Source organism: Protomyctophum parallelum (genome assembly GCF_964188405.1).
Source record: "Protomyctophum parallelum genome assembly, chromosome: 1".
NCBI classification, from domain to species: Eukaryota; Metazoa; Chordata; class Actinopteri; order Myctophiformes; family Myctophidae; genus Protomyctophum; species Protomyctophum parallelum.
In genome coordinates this window covers 63317834-63341398 of record NC_139697.1, presented here as the reverse complement: position 1 = coordinate 63341398, position 23565 = coordinate 63317834, and the positions used below count along the sequence as shown (strand labels likewise).

The 23565-nt window shown below is 39.9% G+C and overlaps 1 protein-coding gene across 1 annotated transcript in view; it reads left to right on the top strand.

The window, feature by feature from the left end:
- LOC310874583 (neurexin-2-like) overlaps window positions 1-23565 on the top strand; it is a 116874-nt gene that overhangs the window by 73020 nt on the left and 20289 nt on the right. The window contains exon 8 of the mRNA XM_083787440.1: window positions 16462-16643. Coding sequence (XP_083643566.1) covers window positions 16462-16643 — 182 coding nt within the window. The remainder of the gene's footprint in view (window positions 1-16461; window positions 16644-23565) is intronic.

The window sequence follows — 23565 nt, the reverse complement described above, 5'->3', positions numbered from 1 at the left end:
ATAGTTTGAATATGACAGCTTTAAAAGTACACTAACTGAGCCAAACTTGTGTGGAATGGAATAGTTTTAGTCCACTGAAGAGTTTATTTTAATTTCCCCCATACTACTTTTTTCACAAATATTTATAATACACCCACTGAGAACAGGCTTAGAGAATCATCTTACATCACCATAAACCTCAGAGAAGGTCAGTAAAAGTGCTTTGAGGGGACCTCCTTGAAAACATGAACATAACACACAGCTAGAGCTATAGACTAATTTTAAATGGTGATGAGTAAATAACATTGGAGTTCATGGTTTGACCAATAGGGATGTACTGTAAAGGCCTATTCATAGTCTGGATTTTTGGTGGTGAGGTGACCACCGCTCCGGTGGTGAGCTGACCACCGGAGCTGAAATAACGTTGAGCGGTGGTGAGTAAAAACAGAGAGAAGGGCTGGAGTGGTGGCGGTGGATTGCTCTTCACCGCGGCTCGTGACGTCATGTTGCAGTTCGGTGGTCACCTAACCACCGAAAATCCAGACTATGTATGAGCCTTAAGTCAGAGAGGCTTTACTTATTATCGGTATCAGCCAGGGTGCTGTTTCAATGCACTAGACCTCTGGGAGATGCTGAGGTGGAGCACAACACCTACCATCAGCACCCAGTACTTACTGCACGACATCAAGCCTTGCTACACATATGCTGAGTTTAAGTGTGTATTTCCGAAGCCGTGTTACTCATACGCTGAGTTGACCTTGGCGGTTGAAAGGCGAGTGCTCTACCGACTGAGCTACCTGGACACAAATCCGGATGACTCTATTTTTTACTGAGAAGTTAGCTTGCTGGTGGTAAATAGTAACACACACCTATAATGATGCGCTGCCAGCCAACAAAAACAAGCATAAAAATACAAAAGGAGCCACACACTCGTAGCTTGGTACTTGGATGCAATACTATAAGGCACTAAAGAAAAGACGTCTCAGCAAGTCAACATTAAGGTTCAGGGCTTTTAAAGTTATAGATCCATGCTGCCTCATGGCATTAAGGCATTAATTAATGCCTAATTAATTAATTAATCATGAATTAAGGCATTTACGCCTCCCTGTTACCATTCACTCGTTCAGGAAGCTTACTTTTGATTTGTGAATAACAGTCTAGAATTGACACTCGCAATGAAGAAAGTAGTGATGCAAACATTTATAAACCGAAGATATGTAAGGTACCCAAACTACCACAGTGTCTAATAATAATAATAATATGTCTAATAAATCTCCTTTAGGGTATTTTTGTCACTTTTCATTAATGTGTCCTGCCTTGTTTACTTATCCCATCTGCAAAACCCATCTGGGAACCCATCTGCAAAACAAAGGGAAACCAGCGCCCTCTTTTCCTTGAGTCAACAGTTTGTCTCGAGAGACTATACTTTTATACTCTATTTAGGAGCAGTGGGCACAATTCATACAGCATCAGGGAAGCTGTTAAGGGTTAAATGTCTTGCTGGGATACTTTAACACATAGACTGGGAGAAGCAGAGAACTTCAGATTTGCAGAAGGCCTCTCTGACCATTCAGCTATGGCCGCTTGCTTCATTAACTGCCTTCTGCCTCAGTGGGACACTGTTTTCATGTGGGTCAAACCCTGTGGAGCGTTCTGTTACCTGGCCCTTGAAGAGTGAAGAACCCCTGAAATATTCAAGCATATCATATCATGTGCTGCTATTTCTAACATGGCATTGTAGGCCTGATGGTGGACCTTTAAAATTCATTATGCAACCTCAATGCAACTTTCACCAAAATGTAGGCCCAAGTGAGAACAAATGTTCAGATGATTGAGCTGGCAGGAATATTTTTTAAGTATTAAACAAATGTAAGTTATTTCCTCACACCTTCTCTCAATTATCCCTTCACTAAGTCCCTCCCCAACCCATCCTTGTCCAATAGGCACGTTAGCAGCGAAGAAAGCTTGACCTGCATAGCAACCGTTGCTAAACTATTTGGATTGGCATTGGACAATCGCTTTTTGGGGTGGGATTTAGTGAAGGGCTAATTGACAAGAAACTTTATACTGTACTCTGTCCTCCACAATAGTTATAGCCACATTTTTGAATTGTCAAACATATAAAAATGGTTTAGTGTAAGCAATACCGAAAGGTAAACACTGCACTGTAATTCTTCCCAACTCTGGTACTCTACCTTGTTGTTATCATTACTACTATGGGTCAGGGTGCAGAGATCTAGAGTGCTCTCATGTTCGCTCGGAAATTCTGAGCAGCCTGTGTACATATAATGGCTTGAGTAATGCAAGAGACTTGAAAACAATTAAACAATTTAAACAATATATTTATTTTGAATTTATTTGAATGTATTTGTTATATTTCTTCTCACTATAGATAGATAGAATACTTTATTGGTTAGTTTAAGAAAATTACAGAAATTGACATCATTTTTTTAAAACGCCAAATGGACTTAGACACAAAAAAGCCTTCGCTTGTTTCCATTGTGGTCCACTTTGAAACATGAAACTATACACATACATACTGTACAGACAAAAACAACCATGGAACATATAATAAATAATCCTTATATATAAGGCTGGGACTCCTGGGAGCTATATACATAGGACAAGAGGTATCCTGAGAGAATAGTCCTGAGCATGGGAGATGGGCTATCCAGGGTCGGAAGCTAACTATGACCAGTGAGTGTGTAGATGGAGCCATGATTTCAGGTCTTTCCTAAATATTGCGTCACTAAATGCGTGTACTGAACATTAACTAGTAGCTATGTGTGCCCGGGTACCCCAGTCAGTAGACAACTCGCCTTTGAACCATTAGGTTCTGGGTTGGCACTGGCAACTTATGACTAACTGAGTTTGTGAAATTAACTAGATATGTGCTGGAATTAGAGACGTGCATGGTTTAATGATATTATTTATCCATACAGCTCTGCTGATCGACATTGTATTTCTCAATGTTTTTCCCCTTCCTTCTTCTTAATTTCCTCCTCAAAATGCCGGCCCGACCCATTGCTGCACAGCAACAATAATGCTTTTTATAATACACTTTTTGTTGCCAGCAGGTAGAAATGGAATGGCCGTGTATGCGGTTAGCCCTGTGTTTGGATTCTTCTATAGTATCATACTCACAGCATAGACATTTGCACTGCGTCTAGTCAGTTATACTGTAGGCTGATGATTTATGTACACATCAGAAGATATTAGCAAGTCATTAGTCTACAATGTGTGCGCATCCTGCTGTGACACTATCCTAGGATATCTTATATTTTCTATACTTCACTTACTGTACTTACACTGATTTGCAAATCTGTCTAGATTCCATTATTAGCTGCATTACATGCTGCTGAAACTTTTCCTCTCGTACTCCCTGCCACTCTCATTAGCAAATGTGAACTGCAATATTGCTCGTATGCAAAGGAAATTTAAAGAACAGGGTTATAATGACATTCAGATATAAATAACACTATGATCAACCCAGAGGTGTGAATTGTTCGAGACGCCGGAGACGGTCAGAAAAGAAAGGACAACCCTCTATTATTAAGTGCAGCTGAACAATTTCAATATATACAACGTTTTTGCAGTCCCCATGGTTGTGTTCTCCCAGGGTCAGGGCCTCAGAAACCATGTAGTCATGTCTCATTGACCCCCCCCCCTCTCACAACGTAAATTAGTTCCTAGCTAATTTACACAGGTGTTTCGGGTCAGACGCTCTCGCCCAGGTGACCCAGCCGAGGCTGATACCCCGGCCTGTGTTCAGTTGGCTTTCTCTGCTCCCCATGGATCTCCTCTCCTAATCCAGGGCCGGTAGTCTCTCAAGCCAGATACTCCACGATCTTTGAATGCCATTATAGAGTTCGTAACTATGCCCCCTGACTGCAGTGCACAGGAAGCTGTTATCATTCGTCATTTTTATTTTGTTTGCCCCGCAAAACCTTTGCAGCTAACCTCGATGGCCATGCACTTTGCCTTCCAGCCTGCTTTCGACAGTCGATAACCAACTCTTCATACTTGTTATTTTGTCTCTCGTGGGACTCCTCTAGGTTAAATGGTCCTCCCCAGTTCATGCAGTGTTCCAACAACTTTTTACTGGTCAGGTTACACTTATGCAGTGAAACTTTTGTAGTTCAACCCTGATGAAGGCAGCTTATCTAGTGAAACTGAATAAAGTATTACATCAAGTGTGCAACTACAATTGATCCTATATACGACATACTGTACTAGCGTCATGTCCAGATGGTATACTTGTACATGGTTGTACATTGACAATCAAATCTGGTCAGTGCTTGTTACGTGCCCCATAAAAATGAGATTTTGGGCATCCCTTATTTCTCTCGTAGCACGTAGTAGCTCCCACAGCTAACCTGCTGGCTAATAGCAGCTGCCACACCTAAACTGTTGTCTATCAATACAATGTTCACCTAACCTGTTGGCTACTAGCTTAACTTTCTATACCGGTAAGCTAAAATCCAATTGGTTGCAGGGGCATTGTAATTCGAGATACCATAATGTATTTTTTCAAGTGTTAAATAGCTCTATATTCTAATCGATAGCATATAGACTACTAGAGTATTCAGTAACACGCTTCTCCAGTAAACAGAAGTCACTCACACTCCAGAGGTTAAATTACATTTACTAGTTCCAACTGGTTCCAATAAAGCCTATGTTAGTCCCCCTACATGTCCCAGCCTATTGGGAAAGCTGCTGGTACTTCTCTGCCTCAAAACCACATAAATTACCAAAAATAGGCCAAATTCTGCATACAACTTCTGACATACCAGAGAGATGTTAATGTAGCTGACAGCCGATTGCAAAAGGAAATCTTTGCTGTGCGGCAGAAACCTAGTATCTCCATATTTCAACTTTCCATCCGACATCGATGAAATGATGATGTGCATTGCAGAGCTCACATCACTCTGCATACGGTATCTTGCAAGATGTTGCCATTTGCTGGCAGGGGAGAACAGGTGAAAATGTGTTGGATGAGTAACATCTCCCACCTGGTAGCTGAGATACTTTAGTACAAGTACATTGTGTGTATAGTTACTCTGTTCACTTGTTCAGGGCCAAGAGAGATTTGCTAAGGAATATATATTTTATATACACAGATTAAGTCTATTTCCTGGTTTTAGTGTTGTTGCTTAGGTGGTTCAGGCATCTGGTAAGGATGCCTCTCGAGCATCTCCCTAGGGAGGTCCTCGATGCACGTCCCACTGGGAGGAGACCCCGGGACAGACCAAGGCGCAGTTGGAGGGATTACATCGACTCACTGGCCTTGGAACGCCTCGGGATCCCCCAGGAGGAAGTTACTAATGTTAACACCTACTTGTTTGTCTTGGGCACTGTAGACCAGGGGTAGGCAACCGTTGGCACCGGTGCCAACATTGGCACAAAGCAGGTTGATCACTGGCACAATGGCATAAGTGTGAGAGAGAGGATTTTTGGTTTAAAATAAACTATTTAAAAAATGTAGTCAAATAAATGAAGTCCCTCACATGAAATGTTGTATGTAAATTACATCCTGCACATAATTCTACATTCATTAATACTCTGAACTTGAAACGGGACGTTCTGCATAATGAGTACTTCACACTTTCGGTACTTTGACTTGTAACAGAGTAGTTCCACATTGCAGTATTGATACTTTTACTTAAGTAAAACATTTGAGTAGTTTTTTCTACCACTGGGAGGAACCACCCTATAGTTCCACTCCCAGCTGAACAGCTGTCCTGACCAACCTGCAGTGCAGCGACAGAGAGATCAGATCACTCTCCCCAAACTGCTTCCTGTTTGGTGTAGTGCCTTGTAAAATGTCTGCATGGTGGTGGCCACTGGGCAGAGAAATACACAGAAGCCATACAATATTTGTTTCTAACACTGTATGATCTTTTCACATTTGAACAATGAGAGGTTCAACATTAGGTCATCCTCTAAGAGCTATCTGTGTTTGCCAAAAAGCAATGTTACATTAAAGTGCCACATATACAGCATGGAGTTTGCTGTCATCATGTTCGCTTGCTACAAAGGGAGAATAAATAAATGGCTCATATCTACACCTCTTGCTGACCCCTGGCTGTGTTTTGATCTGGCTGTAATAGGATTTCCTCTTGAAAGAGGAAAATATAATAATAAAACTGTTATCTGCTTTTACCAACACAACACAACAAAACAGACAAATGAATAGATCATTCATATCATTTTGTATTTAATTTTATATTGTGTCTCAAATAATTCCCAGAATTAAACACTTATTAACTCTTCTGAACAGCAAGCTTGAAAAAGTTTGTAAACCTGAAGTGGGAAAGAGTTTATACTTGAAGGACTGTGGCAATTTAATGGAATTTATTTTAATCATTTTGTTTAGTAATCTTTGACTTTATTTGTCTGGAATACTTAATATTTGGGAATTGTTATACTGATAAAATTCTACTGTGTGCACAACACCATTCACATAGTTACTTCTAAATTGGCTTGCTTTTCACAGACTTATTTTTATCGCCCCAAAACAACTGTTTGGCATTAGACCACGCCTTTCCTCACAGAGAACAAACACAGGTCAACAAAAACTGACATTATTTCTCTACAGATTGTTATAGGGTTGAAGGTGACAGATGTTTCCTTCCCTTTACTCTTTTGAGAAAGCATTTATTTCCTTTGGTTTAATTCCTAAAATAAAATAAAAAAGTGCCTGAAGGACAGAGTCACCTTGTGGGCCTTGTGTATGACTGTGGGCCCTTCATTGACTGACATTAAATTTTGGATTATGGTTTAGCCTAGCTGTCAGAGGACTAGCTGTATTAGCCCGCCTCTGATTCTGCACACAATGTCAGTGCCATCCTGCTCGAGCATATCCGACACCTTCCCACAAGCTGACATTTACAGTATGATTAGCCTGAGCTAACGTGTTAAGTTTCTGGAGGGGCGGGTCGCGGCTGAGATTTGCGCACGCCCTGATTGGATCTCATCGATCTGTCCGTCACCCCCGGCCCCTCCTCTCCCCCCTAGTGCAGCGCTAGGTCACATCATTTGGAGCAACGCCCACCCGGAAGGGTTGACTCCCACTTTTAGACCAGAGCGGCCAATGCGTTCCTCCAGGCTTTAAATTTTTGCACCAACAAAAATGAAAGCCTGGTACCGAGGCTACAGTATGATGAATCCATTCACCTTTTTGCCACTGTAGGCAACTAGCACCTTTTAAATTAATTTCATATTATTAAGCGTGAAATCTTTCTGAAGAATATTCATTGTAGTCTAAACATATATTTGTTATGTTTCAAATCTTTCAATGTGTTTAGGTATTTTTGGTCACAGTCCTACTGTACAATTAATATTGCATTTAGGTTTGAGGAGTGTGCTTGTGGCTGCAAGGTTCCTGATTTGATACCTGACAGACAGGAAAAACTTTAATGAGGATGCCCTTACGGGTTAGTATTGCTTGTAACCACGTGTATACTGACAAGCAGGTTAGGGCTGCACAATTAATCACATTTTAATCGGGATCACGGATTTGGCTTCTAATGATTAAATAACCATTAATGTCCGATTATTTACAATTTGAATTTGTGCTCCACCCATAGAACACTTTACTGTAATGCAATGCAATTCAGGTCCTGAATTCCAGTGCCGAATCGATTGTAGGGGTTATTTAATTGATTCCCACAAGTTTAGGACTTATAATGTGGGAGATTCCTGCACACATTCACAGTGATGTTAATATTGTATCCATCAACGTGAATACAGAAGGAGTGGATTGGAAGCGGTGCTGTATTTCGTTAGAATACTTTATTGGCAACGATTAAACAACACATTATCACCAATTAAAAGTGTCAAATGGATTGAACACAAAAAAGCCTAAACTAGTTTCCATTGTGGTCCATTAAAACTAAAGTATTCAGGCTTCCATCTGTGGGCTGCATGTCTCTCCTTCTCTCACCCTCTTCGCTGGCTAATGTTTACATGCAGTTATACTTCATTGTACGGCAGCAGTGTCTTGCAACACAAAATGAGCAGATCTACAAGATTGTGACGCATTGTGCATTGGTGGTCTCATGGATTGTGATGCGTGGGACACCATCATAATTATGACAAATTCCGGTATGGCAGTTAAAATGTACAGATCTGTGTAGTTTACCAGCTGATGCTATAAAACTTTGGTAGTTGGGTTCAAAACATTAACCAATTAGGTTCAAGTTTTATTCACACCCATCATGCAGTTACAGGGACATGCACTGAAGTGAAGACAAACAGCATTTAAGCCTGTAAGGATGTGCTAATTTGCAGGAATATGGTACAATATAAAAGTGAAAGCAGTGCTCTGTTTAATTTAGTGTTTTGGTATTTATTGAGATGCACAGAATTGAGATAAATACGAAGGACCACTTAAGCAGTAATGCACAGTAGCATAAATGTGAAAGCAGTGTTATTTTTATGTGAGAGTGATATAATGATACAGGTAATCACTAAGCTCAATGATAAATCGTGATGAATAATCATATCATCTCAATATTGATGATAATTGGGCCATAATCATGCAGCTCGAAAGCATGGCATTGCTAAAAAGAGTGTTTGCGCTCAGCAAACAAACTAGGCTGGATAAATACAAATAAAAATCTGTATATATTCATATTCATATATTCATGAATAAATCTATTGATTCAAACAAATCTCGCAAAACTGACTTCGCAAAAGATACACTCACACACAAACTTGGACCCCTGACCCTTTCATCAAAAAACAAAGCATGCATAGAAAAATGTACACGTTCAAACATTGTGGTGCTCATTAACTCAAGGGTCAGTGCATTAATTTAAAATACAGCGAGGCAGGTGGGGGGTTGATTCCCAATTCATTAAAAAATTAAGACATCTTGGGATGAATAAACTATACAAAAATGCAAAATACACGCCGGCAAATATTTTGCATTAAAACTACCGGTACTCATACAGGTTGATGTCTTTATTTGTCTTTAAGTTACAACAAAAATATATTTTCCTGATAATTTAAATCACGTGTGTAAGGACCCCTTTACTTGCAATTTACAATTTACAATTTAGGCATTTAGCAGACGCTCTTAATCCAGAGCGACTTACATTTAAGCAAGAACAAAAGCATGGGAATACATCACATAAAAGCATTTATCATGAAACATGCGTAAGCTAAGAAGGTAACAGTGGAATATCTATATGATGAAATTATACATACACTATACATAATAAACTATACATATTCACTACTATGCTATACATATGTACTATGGCGTGCTATGACTATATACAATACAATTATAGTGCTGTCCACATAACATGCTATAAGTCTGTGTCAAATGCTATCTAAGCCAACAGAAATGCTATCTAAGGGGTTAGGGTAAGTGCTATGGGCCATGATGGATTGGAAATGTAAATGCTGTTTTATTAGTTCTTAACTACCTTCTTTGCAAATGGTAATGATTCTGTTTTCTTTCATGGTAATGATGTTGAAGGCACTGCAGTGGCCAGCAGCAATAATGTAATTTATTTCCCCCCCTTTTCTTTTCTTTTCTTTTGTTCAGATTATGAGTCATTACATTTACAGCCTCATCCAGATAACTGACTATGAATTATTTAGATTGCCCAGATGGAAAAAGCCCAAATATTGTTTTAATTTGAGAGAAAGCTGTTAAGGCACACTAATCTGCTGAAGTCTAATTGACTGTCCAGACATATTGCCAAGAGTAATTTAAAAGGGCGTTTCAGTCTGAAGTAGTTTTTTGCACCAGCCCAGTGTGTGTCTAGTGTGTGTCTTGTAAAAGCTTCACTATTGTACAGTGTTTCCCATACAAAGGTTCATGACCCATTTTGGCACACAGATCCATTTTTATGCTGTTTCCTTACTTTTGTTTTTATTACCTTTCTTACAAATAAATAGATTAGTTCTTATTTTTTTAAATAGCAAAAATGTCCATAATGTCTTTTTGCGTGCTAGGAACACACAAAATGTATCTTTAGGGTGTCAAGCCGAAAAGGTTTGGGAATGTAATGGTTAATTAATTAACCACTGTAACCCTATACAGCAGTAAACTGTACATGGGCTCTGTGCTTGGACTGCTTTTTTTCTGTCTCCACCAAATCTCTTTGCCAAAAATAGCCAATCTACAAGCTCACAATGTGGTGTATTGTGAGCTCTGTAGATCTTCTATTTTTTGCTACTGTTTCCCCAAGTATAATGGATGCTGAGGTTCAAGTGGTTAACCTGAAAACCATGTGCACGGTTGCATAAAAGTTTTGGTCGTTGAGTGAAATATTATAGTTTGTCCACCTCTGGAACCCCAAACTGTTACTATTATCTTCATTATCACACAAGGTATCGGCTGGATCTTTTATAACTGTGACCTAGCTCCTACCAAGATTTCCTGTCAGCATGTGCAGGGAAACATGCAGAGTGGTTTTGTTTGAAGTCTTATCTTTATAACTTAACTCATTACTTGCGCAAGCAGAGCGCGCAAGTAATAATTTCGCCCGGTCCGTATGCACCGTCCCAGCCAACCCGCCAAACCTGTGTGTGTGTGTGTGTGTGTGTGTGTGTGTGTGTGTGTGTCCATGGCATGGACATATTTTCATAGCACTGTCAACACCAGCAGGCAACTTAAGTTTATTAGGATAACCATTAGCTACTACTCATGTAGCAGCTCATCTTCCTGGGTTGAGTGGGTTCCACTTATACAGTAATATCACAGTAGCCTAATTCTGTAACAGTAATAGACAAGAAACAGCATAATGAGTTAAAATAAAAATACAAAAAAATAACTATGCTGTAGTCAGCTTGTACTGTATTTGAATTAGACAAATTTCACATAACATTTCACATAACAAGTTTTCAGTACAGTATCTCACCACACAGATCAGATCATTAGCTGACAATGCTGGCATATACAAAGTTGTGTCAACCCACCATATTGTAACTTTTTCAGTACCTTTGAGAAACGGCTACTATCAAAAACATGCTGTTTACATCAGACAATAAACGTTCATGCAGCCGAGTTACAGTAGCTATTATGTAAGTAATAAGTTATAGTCCATGGTATCAAAAGCTGTGACAACAACAAGCAACAAGTCTGCATATAATGTACTCCCCAGTCTGTTGGGTTAATTATCATCATCAGAAACATTGAAACGATATAAATGTCATCAGGAATCTGAGATCAGACTTAATCACTGTTTGCTCTACAGCTTCAGAGCTATAATGTTATGCATATTATTAGCAGTCATTGACATTTGCTGTTTGCTTGCTGCTGCAGGATTTGCATTAGTAAAAGGGCATGTGCAACCTTTCTTGCGTCAATTCAGACATCTTTTAGAAAGCGAAGGCCGGAGAAAGTCTCTAATTCTCACTTACGCTACAGTTAAATTCGTTAACATAAATGATAATTATCACCTAATAGCCAGTAAATAGTCCTTTTATTAATTAAATTAACAGTAACATCATCATGTACTAAAGAGCTTTATTGCCAGATCTAAGAGGTTGATAGTAATAGATCTATGGATTATCTATCTGTGCAAACATCAGTGGAGACAAGTATCTGCTATAACTGTGGTCACATCTTAGGAAGCTGCAGGGAACCTGATAGGGACAGTTGCAAAAGAGCATAAATCTGCTATAGCCTACCACTCTACTTACTGAGTTGAATTGACTTCTCCACAACTCTTATTACAGTTTTAAATTAAAAATGTAACCACATGCCATTCCCATGCAGTATTCATCACTCTTCTGTTAACTAAGAGTACTGATCTAATTAAGACCCAAGTATCCTGCTGGTAATGATACAATATACATATTATATTGCAGTAGAGAAACTCAACAAGGACACCGTATTTCTTTTGCTCAGATGTTCTGCATGACCATGAGACAGTGTACTCCCACGGGATGCCTAGTTAGAGTCAGCTAGAGGGAGGTGCCGAGATTAAAAAAACGGAGAGGAGAACACTGTGGTTTATATTAGAAGTCTTAATAGACCTGATTTGCATATACATTTCATCGTTATCCATAAGCTGTTAGGGGTTGTGTCCCCTGCCCCAAGGACACTTTGACAAGACAAAAAGACAGAACCTGGCAGGGCTGACAACTCAGCCACACTGACCAATCCTGACCTTCTCTGTTACTAACTTACAACCTCATTACGGATCTGACCTGAGAGATACACCGAGAGACGAAAGGCGAGGGGGAGTCAATGAACTGCTGGGATGTCATGACTAATGCAGGGGCTTGTGCCTTTGATAAACAGATGTGTCTACACGTTGTCATTGGTGCACCGGCCCTCCATATTTCATGCTCTGTATTACTGGTGCACATGTCGCCTTTTATACTTCCCCCCACACTGCTAAATCCTGAGCGCTAATTTGACTGACTCTGAAAGTAAAAATGAAGGAAAGAAAAGTACTATGGGCAAGCTATCTAGAAGAGGGTCTGTCTGTATGTGTGTCTGTAACGTTTGTTACAGACACACATACACACATACACAGACAGACATACTTTAAGTCAATGGAGGTCCAAATGCAATTAATATGCTTTTATAGTAGTGATGTTATAGATGACACTGGCCATGTGAGTGACATCTGAGATCCACATGGAAGCCATGCCATTATAAGACTTTCATTATCACTCTGCATTTTACTGTGCACTTCACCTGTCTCACCCTGTTACTGTTTTATGCTTTATGAGTGTGATATCATTATATCTTTGCTGGCCAGTCTTTGTAGTCAGTTGTATGTTTTTAATTTAAAAATATATTTTTTAACAATCGCATAATTTCCTTTGGCAACAGAAGATGCATAATATTCTCAGCTGTGCAGTTATAGCCAATGTGCATGCCTGTATTCTGCTCTGGTTTCCTCTTTTTTACATCACATTGGTGAAAAATCAGGATGATTTATTATTGCAGTTTGTTGTTGTTTTAGATGGCTGTGAACGAGCATTTGGGTGGCAGTAGAGATAAGAGATGTGTCCCAACAGATTATTCAGATAAAATGTCTTTAAAGCTGTTGACCTTGTCATGTTGTTGAAAAGGTTTTCTCATGCTTTGCAATCCTAGACAAGTGGGGTGTCGGACTGCTATGTTTTAGAAATATCTGATAAAGCCCTATATTTTGAATTAATGGAATCCATATTTAAGATTATCATACAGAAGTAGCTGCATTTTAAAATCACTGCTTCAAAGTCCACAACATAATCTGTGTAACAGAGCACTGAGGTCTAGTCATAGTCATATCAGAGTGAACAGAAGAGAGAGGAGAACAGAGGTAGCAAACCCAGCCGCAGGGGAGAAGAACCAATAAAGCTCACTCATGGAGAGTCTTCATTTAATTACGGCCATTGACTCACAATTGACTGCAAATCCCAGGCATTAATTAACATTAATTCAACAAGGCATAATCTGCACGGAAACAAACAATACCAGGAGTTTAGAAGAGCAGGTGCCTCATTAACCCAGTGGTTCTTAGATTTTTCAAAAATAGCAGACCTACAAGCTCGTAGCGTGCCACTCGATCTGCTACACTAGATCTGCTATTTTTCAATAGCTAAAGCATAACATGCTAACACCAAAAGGAGTTCCCGCCCAAAATGGGTTAATGAAACCCTGAGCCAGTATAAGGCTTTTAAGGCCTGTTTAATGTTAACTATCATATCCAACAAGTAACACGTTCTTGTCTATAACCAACTTTGGGGCCCGAGTGGTTTATTACATGGAATGGAATATTACTGATTACAGTTAAGTGTGTTTCATGAAGTTGAAGCTAAGACTGCAACAGTACTGATTACAACACACTTAATTCTGCCTATTAACAGCCTGGCTGCAACAGATGCAGACATTGTACTGCCTTCTTATTTAGTTGCTTCTTTCTTCTGTTGCTGCCATTGTACTGTTCCTAATGGCTATTTAGAAAATCATGTCAAGTTTTATTTGTATAGTGCGTTTCCCCAATATTCCCGAAAGGATCTGATTAGTTTCATTTTCTCCAAATTAGGGCCTCACTACAAAATGTTCACCCCCGCTTATGGTGAAGCCCTGCTCTGCCCCAGGAGGTGCCAGCTCATGCATAGAGAATCATTCACATGGTTTTATCTGCCAATGTCTGGGGCCTGCTAAATTCTGTGAAAACAGCTATGATTTATTGGGAACATCTTGCACCACCAAGTGCTCATTTGTTCATGAATACATTTGAATGTAAAGCTAATACTTTTTTCTTTTCTTTTTTGAGCTTGTTTATTGCCATTATAAAATAATTTACAGGCAATTTGTTTCATATTACACATCTCTCAGTTCATAAAAGCAAAACTAACTAGAAAAAGTGCCCTTCTGGGCACAGGTCTCCACCAGGTTATCCACAGATCCGTGCAGTTAGAGGTAAAAACACTTTTCGGCCAGTTATAGCGCCACCTTGAGGCTGAGTTGAAATTGTTCATGTGGCATTTTGTCCTCGGCCTAGTGGGAATGTGGGTGCACAATTTCACGGAAATCACGCGATGTGTTCATGATTTGCAGCATTTTGTTTGAAACTGAGCACTCCTGTGAACTTTGGAAGCCAATCTTAACCAATCAGGATGGAGTCTGAGAAATCTGAAAGACTGGTTTGGTTGAATGGCTCTAGAGAGACTGTGTACCAATTTGCGTGATGTTTGGACAAAATCTGTAGGTGTGCTGTGCAAAAACTTGTTTTGCACAAAGCGGCCTCCTGGTGGCGCTATAACAGGCCGTTCTGGAAAGTTTGGGGCAGAGGTTCATCGTTGGCATCCAGGGAGTGTGTATGGAAAATTTGGCATCGACCGGGTTAACGGTGGCCGAGATTAGCTGCTAACGGACGGACACACACACACACACACACACACACGGACGGACGGACGGACGGACGGACAAAACATACTCTCTCCCCATGCCTTCGGCCTGGTGGAGACAATTACATTACATTCTAAAGAAGCATGCATGCACAGTTGCACACACATATACATACATGTGTGTGTGTGTGTGTGTGTGTGTGTGTGTGTGTGTGATATATTATATATATATATATATGTGTGTGTGTGTGTGTGTGTGTGTGTGTGTGTGTGTGTGTGTGTGTGTGTGTGTGTGTGTGTGTGTGTGTGTGTGTGTGTGTGTGTGTGTGTGTGTGTGTGTGTGTGTGTGTGTGTGTGTGTGTTTTTTTTCCCCGTACACATACATCCTCAGAAATAACGAGGACAAGAAGAAAAAAACACAAATAAATAGTAAAGTTATAATATTGTTTACCTTTGGGGGTGAACTTGGCCTTTTCACTGTGATATGGGAGGCTTTAAGTTAGTATCTGAGCAGCAGCTCTACCCATTTGTAGATTCTGCTTCCAGATATTCCGCCACTGATGCCCATCTCTTTTTGAAATTAGGAAACTTAATTTGTAGCTGCCTAGCTAATACTTTTTAAATGGGCTTCACTTGACTGTAATTTAAGAGTAAAGCACACCATTTTAACAGTTAAGTAAATCATTGCTTGAATCTTAAAGCTATAGTATTATCTAATGCTTGTTCTGCAATGTTTGATTCCTGCATAATCATTGTTGATACTGCATCAACCCTTAATGGTGGGTTGTCACTGCACCACAGAAGGTTAGTTCTATGTACACAAGTCTCATATTTAGCAATGAAGTGCATCTGATTCTCTCCACAAGTTTGCTTCAAATAAAGTGTTAATGAGCCAGGTCTGTGAGCCAGGGCCCCAAAATTGGGGTCATCGGTAGAAACTGGGGGGATTAATTCTCATAGTGATTTTTGGGATGGTATACACCCATAGTGCTAGGAAAAATGTGATAGCCTTGCATCTGTAGCTTTTTGTGTGTTATCGCTTACTTGCCTGCTGACACATCCACTTTGAATCTGCCTGCTAATCCACCCTGCTGATAGCCATAGCATTGCAACCACCTTTGGCTTTTACGTAGTACAGTGAGAAAAGTCAAATTAGCTGGAGGGACATTTTAACATGTGTCTTGTATCAAGATTGTGCTTATGTTTATAGATTACATTTGCCCCACATTCCCAGTACACATTGGAGGCAGATCATCTGTCTTTGCTGTGCAAAACCCAAATTGCTGCGCTTGATCTCTTCCTTGTAATATATATCCTTTAGAAAGAAGACACTTAAACCTCTGTGCTTCATTCTTGCTGTCATCTTTCATTCATTTTGTTCCACTTCATTAAGTTACTATGATATGTCGCCTTTTACCCTTTATGCTTTACATATTGGTGACATTCTATTACAATCTGTTATTAAACCTGAATCCTATCGTCCTATTATGTGGTTTACTGGTGACATCAAAGGCACGACAAAAAAAGGTTAAAACAATTGGCAAAGTAACAGTTTAATAATAGCTGTGCAGACACTGTAGTCTTCAAACCAAGCAGAAATAGGACAACCTTTTAAAAGCATTGCTTATTGCCCACTAATGTTTACATTTCTGCCTCTCTTTCTAGCTGGGACGACATACATCTTTGGAAAAGGAGGGGCTCTTATCACATACACCTGGGCCCCCAACGAACGACCAAGCACCCGTGCAGACCGGCTAGCCGTGGGGTTCAGCACGCAGCAAAGGGATGCCATCTTGGTGCGGGTGGAGAGCACCCATGGGCTCGGAGACTTTCTTCAGCTGCACATTGTAAGGATGACGCTGGTTTTGTGAAAATAGAGGCTGATAGCTTATAATTTGTCTAAATCAAGTATAAATCAGGCTTAAGGGCTGACATTTCTCAAAATGTGTTATTCCTGTGGTCTGATGCATATTGATTGTGAACGTAAACATTTCTCAACTCCCACAGCCAGAGACCAGAGAAAGAAGCGACTAATCAGCAGGGGTTAAATTAAGATTTGTAAGGAGGGGGAGCTCTAGTAGGTCTGTACACAGGGCGCTTCAGGGGGTGGACGGCTACTATAATTAGCTACAGTATTTACATATTACAAAACATTACTGCCACATTTAATTACAGCCTCTTTATTTATATTTTCGGTCAGATTTCAATATGTTTTTCTTACAGTTTTCTAGTTATTGTTATTTGATTACACTCCTCCTGGAGTGTAATGAAATAAAGATTTACAATTTTTTTTTCCCTGAGAATCAACATTTCTGTCTATATGAGCTACAGCAGAACCCTTTTTATCTGAACCTCACTAATCAGAACATATGGTCAACTGAACAGGATGTGTTTCTTTTCCTTTTTTGCAGCTGAAAACAAGCTGATATGCAGATGTAAAGCAATGAAAATGTTATAGCTCCCATTAAAGTTGGATGTGCCGTCAGACAGTATTGGATCAGTGTCGGATACTCAGCTGTTTATCTGATGAACTTTAGAGCATTTTTAATAGCACCTTCATTCAATAACCCTCCCTTTTGATTGTAATTGAATTTCTGTGACATATTGTCAATGAAACATAGCGTATATAGCCTATTATGTCAGTCACTGGATGCATATCATCGTTGTCGGCTAAAAACTTTGTACTGTATGTCCAAAACTTTTACTTTTCAGAAAATGGGAAAAAGAACCTCCTTAAAAATGTTTCAAAAATAGCCGATGTGCTACCTGCTATTTTTGCTACTTTTGTGAGGCACTGTAGTATGACGATGTAGGGCATTCATTTACAAAAATAAATATATAAATGTAAAAAGTTTAAATATGGAGCTAGACAACAACTGTTTATACACTATTAGAGCTGTCGGCTATTACAGTAGATTCACATAAACATTTGACATTTAAAGTCACATCGTGGTCACTCGAGTGGAGTTGAGTTGCCCTTCCAGCATAATGGTTGCCCCTGCCAGCGACTAAAGTGTAGCTACTATAGAGATACTACATCTTGACCATCAGGCAATAGGACAAAATTGTTTACAAATCCATATTGCAGCAAACCTACAAATTAATTTTTATGCATTTCATCATTGCAAATTTCTCAGTAGGCCTAACTTGGACAGTTATATTTTTGTGTACTGTCAGTAAAGAGCACAACGGGCCCAGGCCGTAGCGTAACGGTCTGGGCACCGGACTGGTGATCCAGTCGCGGTGTGCCGCGGGTTCGACTCCCGGACCCGACACGGCCTTTACCGCATGTCATCCCCCCATCTCTCTCCCGTTTCCTGTCAGCCTACTTTCTATCCCTTAAAAAATCAATAAAGGCGTAAGCCGCAAAAATATATCTTAAAAAAAAAAAAAAAAAGTAAAGAGCACAACAAAAGTTTTGAGAGATGCTCATAGTTGAGTGCTGGTAGACCTCCGTTTTAATATACATTTATTTGAGTCTGCTGAAAGGGTGTTCAGACTAGTGAACCTACCATGGAGCCTACCATGGAGCCTATGCACTGCATTGCACTGTGTGCCCTGTCTCTAAACATTTTGTACATGTTACCTGCTGTAGCCTATGTGCCAGCAAACACACTAGCTAAGCCCCTGAATCGACATTTGAGTCAACCCTTACATTTACAGATGTAACATTACAGAGCGGTGAGGTTACGCTCTCAAGACAACCGAACCCGAACAGTTACAGTAGCAAACAGCGGCTGCCGCACGGCCAGGATGAAAGAACACAGAGAGCTGGATTAAGAAACTATATTATTAGTCAATATTTGGGCTAAATATACTTCAGTTTACAAATGTGTGTAGAGAAACACTTACACTGCATTTATTTATTGAGTTTGAAATTCTTTCATTTCAAATGGCTATTTAAGTTTTAAATATTTGATGGCATGCGTGCATTCTCTATGGAATGATGCTCATATTTGTGAGCAGCAGTATAATAATTTAAAGTGTAATAACTGTACGGATTGTGTCAAGAGTACCTGAACATAAGAGGACAATTTCAGTTGATCTCATTTGCGATTCAGAGAAACTAGAACGCAACGCAAGCATAACAGACAATAAATATCAGTAAAACAGTTTGTCCCAGCCATGATGGTTCACAAATAAATGACATTTAAATATGATCCCTGAGGCATCGAAGGAAAGAAATAACTCCTGCTGCAGTATAAAATATATGGTTTGTTATCTGTAAGTAGACACAGGGTTCAGATCTAGGGACAAGCCTCCTTAAACACATGCGACTTCGTAGAAACCAGTAACTGTTTGGCAGCTGGCAGCAAACATGTCCCTTCTCGAGGGAAATCAGCCTTTTTAGCAGAATGTAGCCCCGAGACAGATGTGCCAGGATGAAAACCAGAAGGGACATCTGTCAAACAGCCGTGACTGGTGTAATAATTCAACTCAAACCTCTTTCCAAAACCTAGGCCTCCAAACAGTAATACATGGTTTACATGTTCCATTATACTATACTGAGGATAACTATTTGAAAACTATTGGCTGTGATGGTATGTTACGTATGTGCGTGCGTGCGTGCGTGTGTGTGAAGCCCAAACCTCACCAATGGGTCGAGACGCAAAAAGAAAAAGGTTTTAGTGTTTGTCCCAGTGGTGTGATATATGTCCTGTTGCACGTCGGTGCATGGTGGCGCATGTCGACCCAAGTGATTCAATTGGTTCAATTCAATGGTTGCTTGCGTCAACATGCATCTTCATGTGTCTACTCGCAACCGTTTGGTTGCAAGGAGTTGCATGGAGACCCATTTGTGTGGTTTGGGCTTAAGGTGCTGTGTGGGTACACACTACACAGCACCGTATATAGTGTATGTGATAGTGATTGTGCATACACAGCTGCCTCTAGGTAAATGTTATGCCAGAACTTGCTGGTCTAGCTGGGCCTTGAGGCTGTGCTACCGCTTGCAGCTAAACTCTTTATAGTTGCGATGGCTGCCTGGGGTCTTTGATAATCCTACAGGCTTTACTCACATTTTGTATATCCTGACCTAGATGGATATACCATTGATGCTCTGCTCAGAGTAGGATGACCTTCTATAGTTTATATTTCAAATTTCAAGATATTCTCAGCAAATACAACAATTGCAAATGGTGCATTTATACAAAGTGCATTACCATAACACACTAAGCAAGGCTCCAACCTGCTCATTGGGAGCAGTTATGGGTTAAGTGTCTTGCTCAAGGACACTTTGACATGGAGCTGGAGATCGAACCAAGAACCTTCAGATTGACATCAATGACTGTCATTACTTCGTGCAGAGCTTTCTGATTGCAACGTGATAAGACCAGAGTCTTTGCTGTCAGATGCTGCCGTTTCCAGTATTCAGATTTACATTAAGATTACCGGTAAATGGATAACGGGCATGCCCTGGTGTCTCACCTTTTACAGACCTAATTGATTGAAGTCTAATTGATTGAACTCTTACATGAAGTCTCTCTTTGCTGAACGATCTGATAAAGTAGAAATTCCCTACCATCAACTCGGACTTGCAGTTCAACATCCAAAATTTTGCCCCAAAATTATTTTAAAAATAATTTCACTCAAAAGGCTACATGGTGACATATTCTTGCATTTCCAGACTGCTGCCTCTCACAATTTTCAATTGCTTCCGTCATACTATCTGGAGAACGGAAGCTCTGATCATGAGAAAGCGATAAAGCGGCAGTGAAGCCTCCACCCCACTTATTTTTCGTCTTTACAGTCAAGCAAATTTATCCTAATATAAATCGAAATCATCCAAGCATACTGTATATAGCTTGCTGCTTAGCAGAAATGGAAATAAAATAAATAAATTGTACAGATATTTTAAAATATATCTTCGTGAACCGAAATCGCAGCTTCCTTGCTCGGATTTCGGTAGGTGTAGTTCCAGACTATAGCATTCAGAGATTGTGGAAGTTGTAGTTGTCTGTCTATGCGAGACTAATGGGGACATGACTTGGTTCACTGCCTTTTTTGCATTGAAAGGACTTTGCTTTTGAACTGATTTTGTTGGTATTTGTTTTGCACACTTAAAGAATTGCGGGACCTTATGTTATGATTTCAACGTGGCCTCTCTAGGCTCGTTTGGACTCCGACAGAGTCTAGACGTTCAAGTTGAACCTTGAGCTTGTGAACTTGACTTGACAAGCTGAGTGAAGACTTGTTACTGCTGCTTCCAATCCACCACAGACAAGGAAGGGCATGCTTTCAAACTGAATGGCATGCTTTCAAACTGAAGGGCATGCTTTCAAAGTGCAGAGGTGAAAATAAATATCAGGTTTAGTGAGGTGGTGAGTGCAGTTTACAATAGCATTGAGTATGTACATACATGTGACGCCATGTATGATCAGCTAACTTTCTGTTTTTTCTTTTTTTTTTCTGGTTAAGTGGTCTGAAAATCCAAGGCAGCATAATGTCCAAGGCAATGTAAACAGAAATAGCCATTAGGCAGCATAATTAGACCAGCAAATGCTGGAACAGAACAAGGCAATGCAGTAAAAACTACTTTCCATCCTACTCCTAGTTAATTGGTGATTCAAGTAACTACACAGACTTGGCACAGCAGGCATCCTAGAGCCTCACTGCACTTCTTTTGATGGTCTTGTTTAAGTGGTACTACAATTTTGCACAATTTGCACAATTGGCCTGAATTCCCAGACTGCTGGCAGTAAATGTAGACGGTTATCAGCATAGTGAGTCTAAAATATGCTTCAAAAAGTTGTTGTGAAATATGCATTTTGGCATATGTGCATACTGTATATTGACTGTAGCCTATATCTGCTGTCGGGCAGAAACCAGCTGTGTCCAAAATATGATGAACTGGCCTGAAAATGATTGCCCGGCCCTAACTGAGCCTGCCCGAGGCCCGGCTAATTACCATACAGCCCGGCCCGAAAACGTCGGGTCAGGTTACTTGGATGGGGCCCAACCCATCCAAGTAACCTGACCCGGCGTTTTCAGGCCGAATTTGAGAACTATCACAGAGTAAAAGTGAAATGCTGATAATGCGGCAGAAAGCACCTAATTTTGCACTTTATATGTGTGTATCATTTCAGCACTATATACTGTAGGTTGTGAATAGTTTGTGCTCAGTGGGATGATGTTGTACCAGTTGTAGAGTAAGCCTGCTTGCACTTAAGCTGTGTTTCTGAGTCCACAATTCAAAAGGAAATTGCTTGAATTATTGACGAAAAGGCCTAATGGACTACTACTTCTTTACAAAAAAAAAAAAATTAAATTAAATCTCAGACTATGTCATACTGTTTGAAACAGGCCTTGATAGCTAAATTGATCTATTTTTTTTTTATTTTATTTTTTTTGCGGCTTACGCCTTTTATTGATTTTTGAAGGGACAGACAGTAGGCTGACAGGAAACGGGAGAGAGATGGGGGGATGACATGCAGTAAAGGCCGTGTCGGGTCCGGGAGTCGAACCCGCGGCACACTGCGACTGGATTACCAGTCCGGTGCCCAGACCGTTACGCTACGGCCTGGGCGCTAAATTGATCTATTATCCGTGCATTGTATTTAGCCCTTTTTGTGGACCATCTACTCGATCAGTAATCTAATCTAAATTAACAGACTCAGTGTAGTGTTACATACTGTAATGGCAGGTGCACTAAAGCAATTGTGCTGCTATTATTGGGTGGTGTCCATTTTATATATTTTATGATATGTCAAACAGAAAACCGGATTTCGGAGGGGGGTCGGAGGAAGAAAATGTATTGTTTAAGAATGAGTTTGATTCCAATAAACACAATTAGCCTTGTTTGCCGGAGGGAAGCAGGATGGGGAGAGCATTCTTTGTAAACTGCACTAGTTCCTCCACACTGGCAGGTGAAACGAAATAGCAGTGATTCCATGTGGATTCCATCCATCCATGTAGTTTCAGTACCATCCATTAAGGGTCAACAGTGACAAGATCACATGAGTGTTTTTAGGAAATCAGGGAACGAGGAAAAGATAATTGTACCAAAAAGTGGATGAGTTTGATTGATTTTGCGAAATAAATAAATAAGGCTTTCATGACATTATGCATCATGCACCTTAAGACTTTTATTTAATAATAGAGTGTTTTGTTCTTTGCAGTCATGTCTCTGAGTTTCATATGGACATTTTTTGTTTTTGTTCTTTTTTTTGGCACCTTGGTCTGAAAATAGGCGCTTTGCCTTGACAATTATTTTGCTCACAAAATTAGTCCAAAATTCACCATCTGCTGAGTGTCATGGCCCTGCAGTAAAATGTGGTCTTTAACAACATATTTCTGTTTCTTATGAATAAAAAGATTTTCTGGTTTATAAAATGGAGTCAGATCTGAGCCAAGTCTCCTGAGGAGACACGTCTGAAGCCTGTCCTGGACGGGAGTCTCCAGACGTAAAACGGATGATGACATGAGCTTCATGGTAAAAGAGAATACGCATAAGGATTTCAATGGGTTTTCAGATTAGCTTTTATAGAACTGAACTGACCTAAGTTGATTGCTTGGCTTTTATTCAATGCTGCAAGATGATGAATAATTGCAGAATGACTGAGGGGGTTTATATTAGTATATGAAGTGCATAAATATTCTAAATTACCATCAAAGTCATAATTGTGATTTTCCGTTTTTCCTAACCCTAACCCTTTTTTACTCTCAAAAGGCCTGTATCATTAATATAAACTCATGTAATTAATATATAACTACCGAACATGAACATTTAATAGAATACTATGGCTATTATAAAGAGATGTACTGTAACTG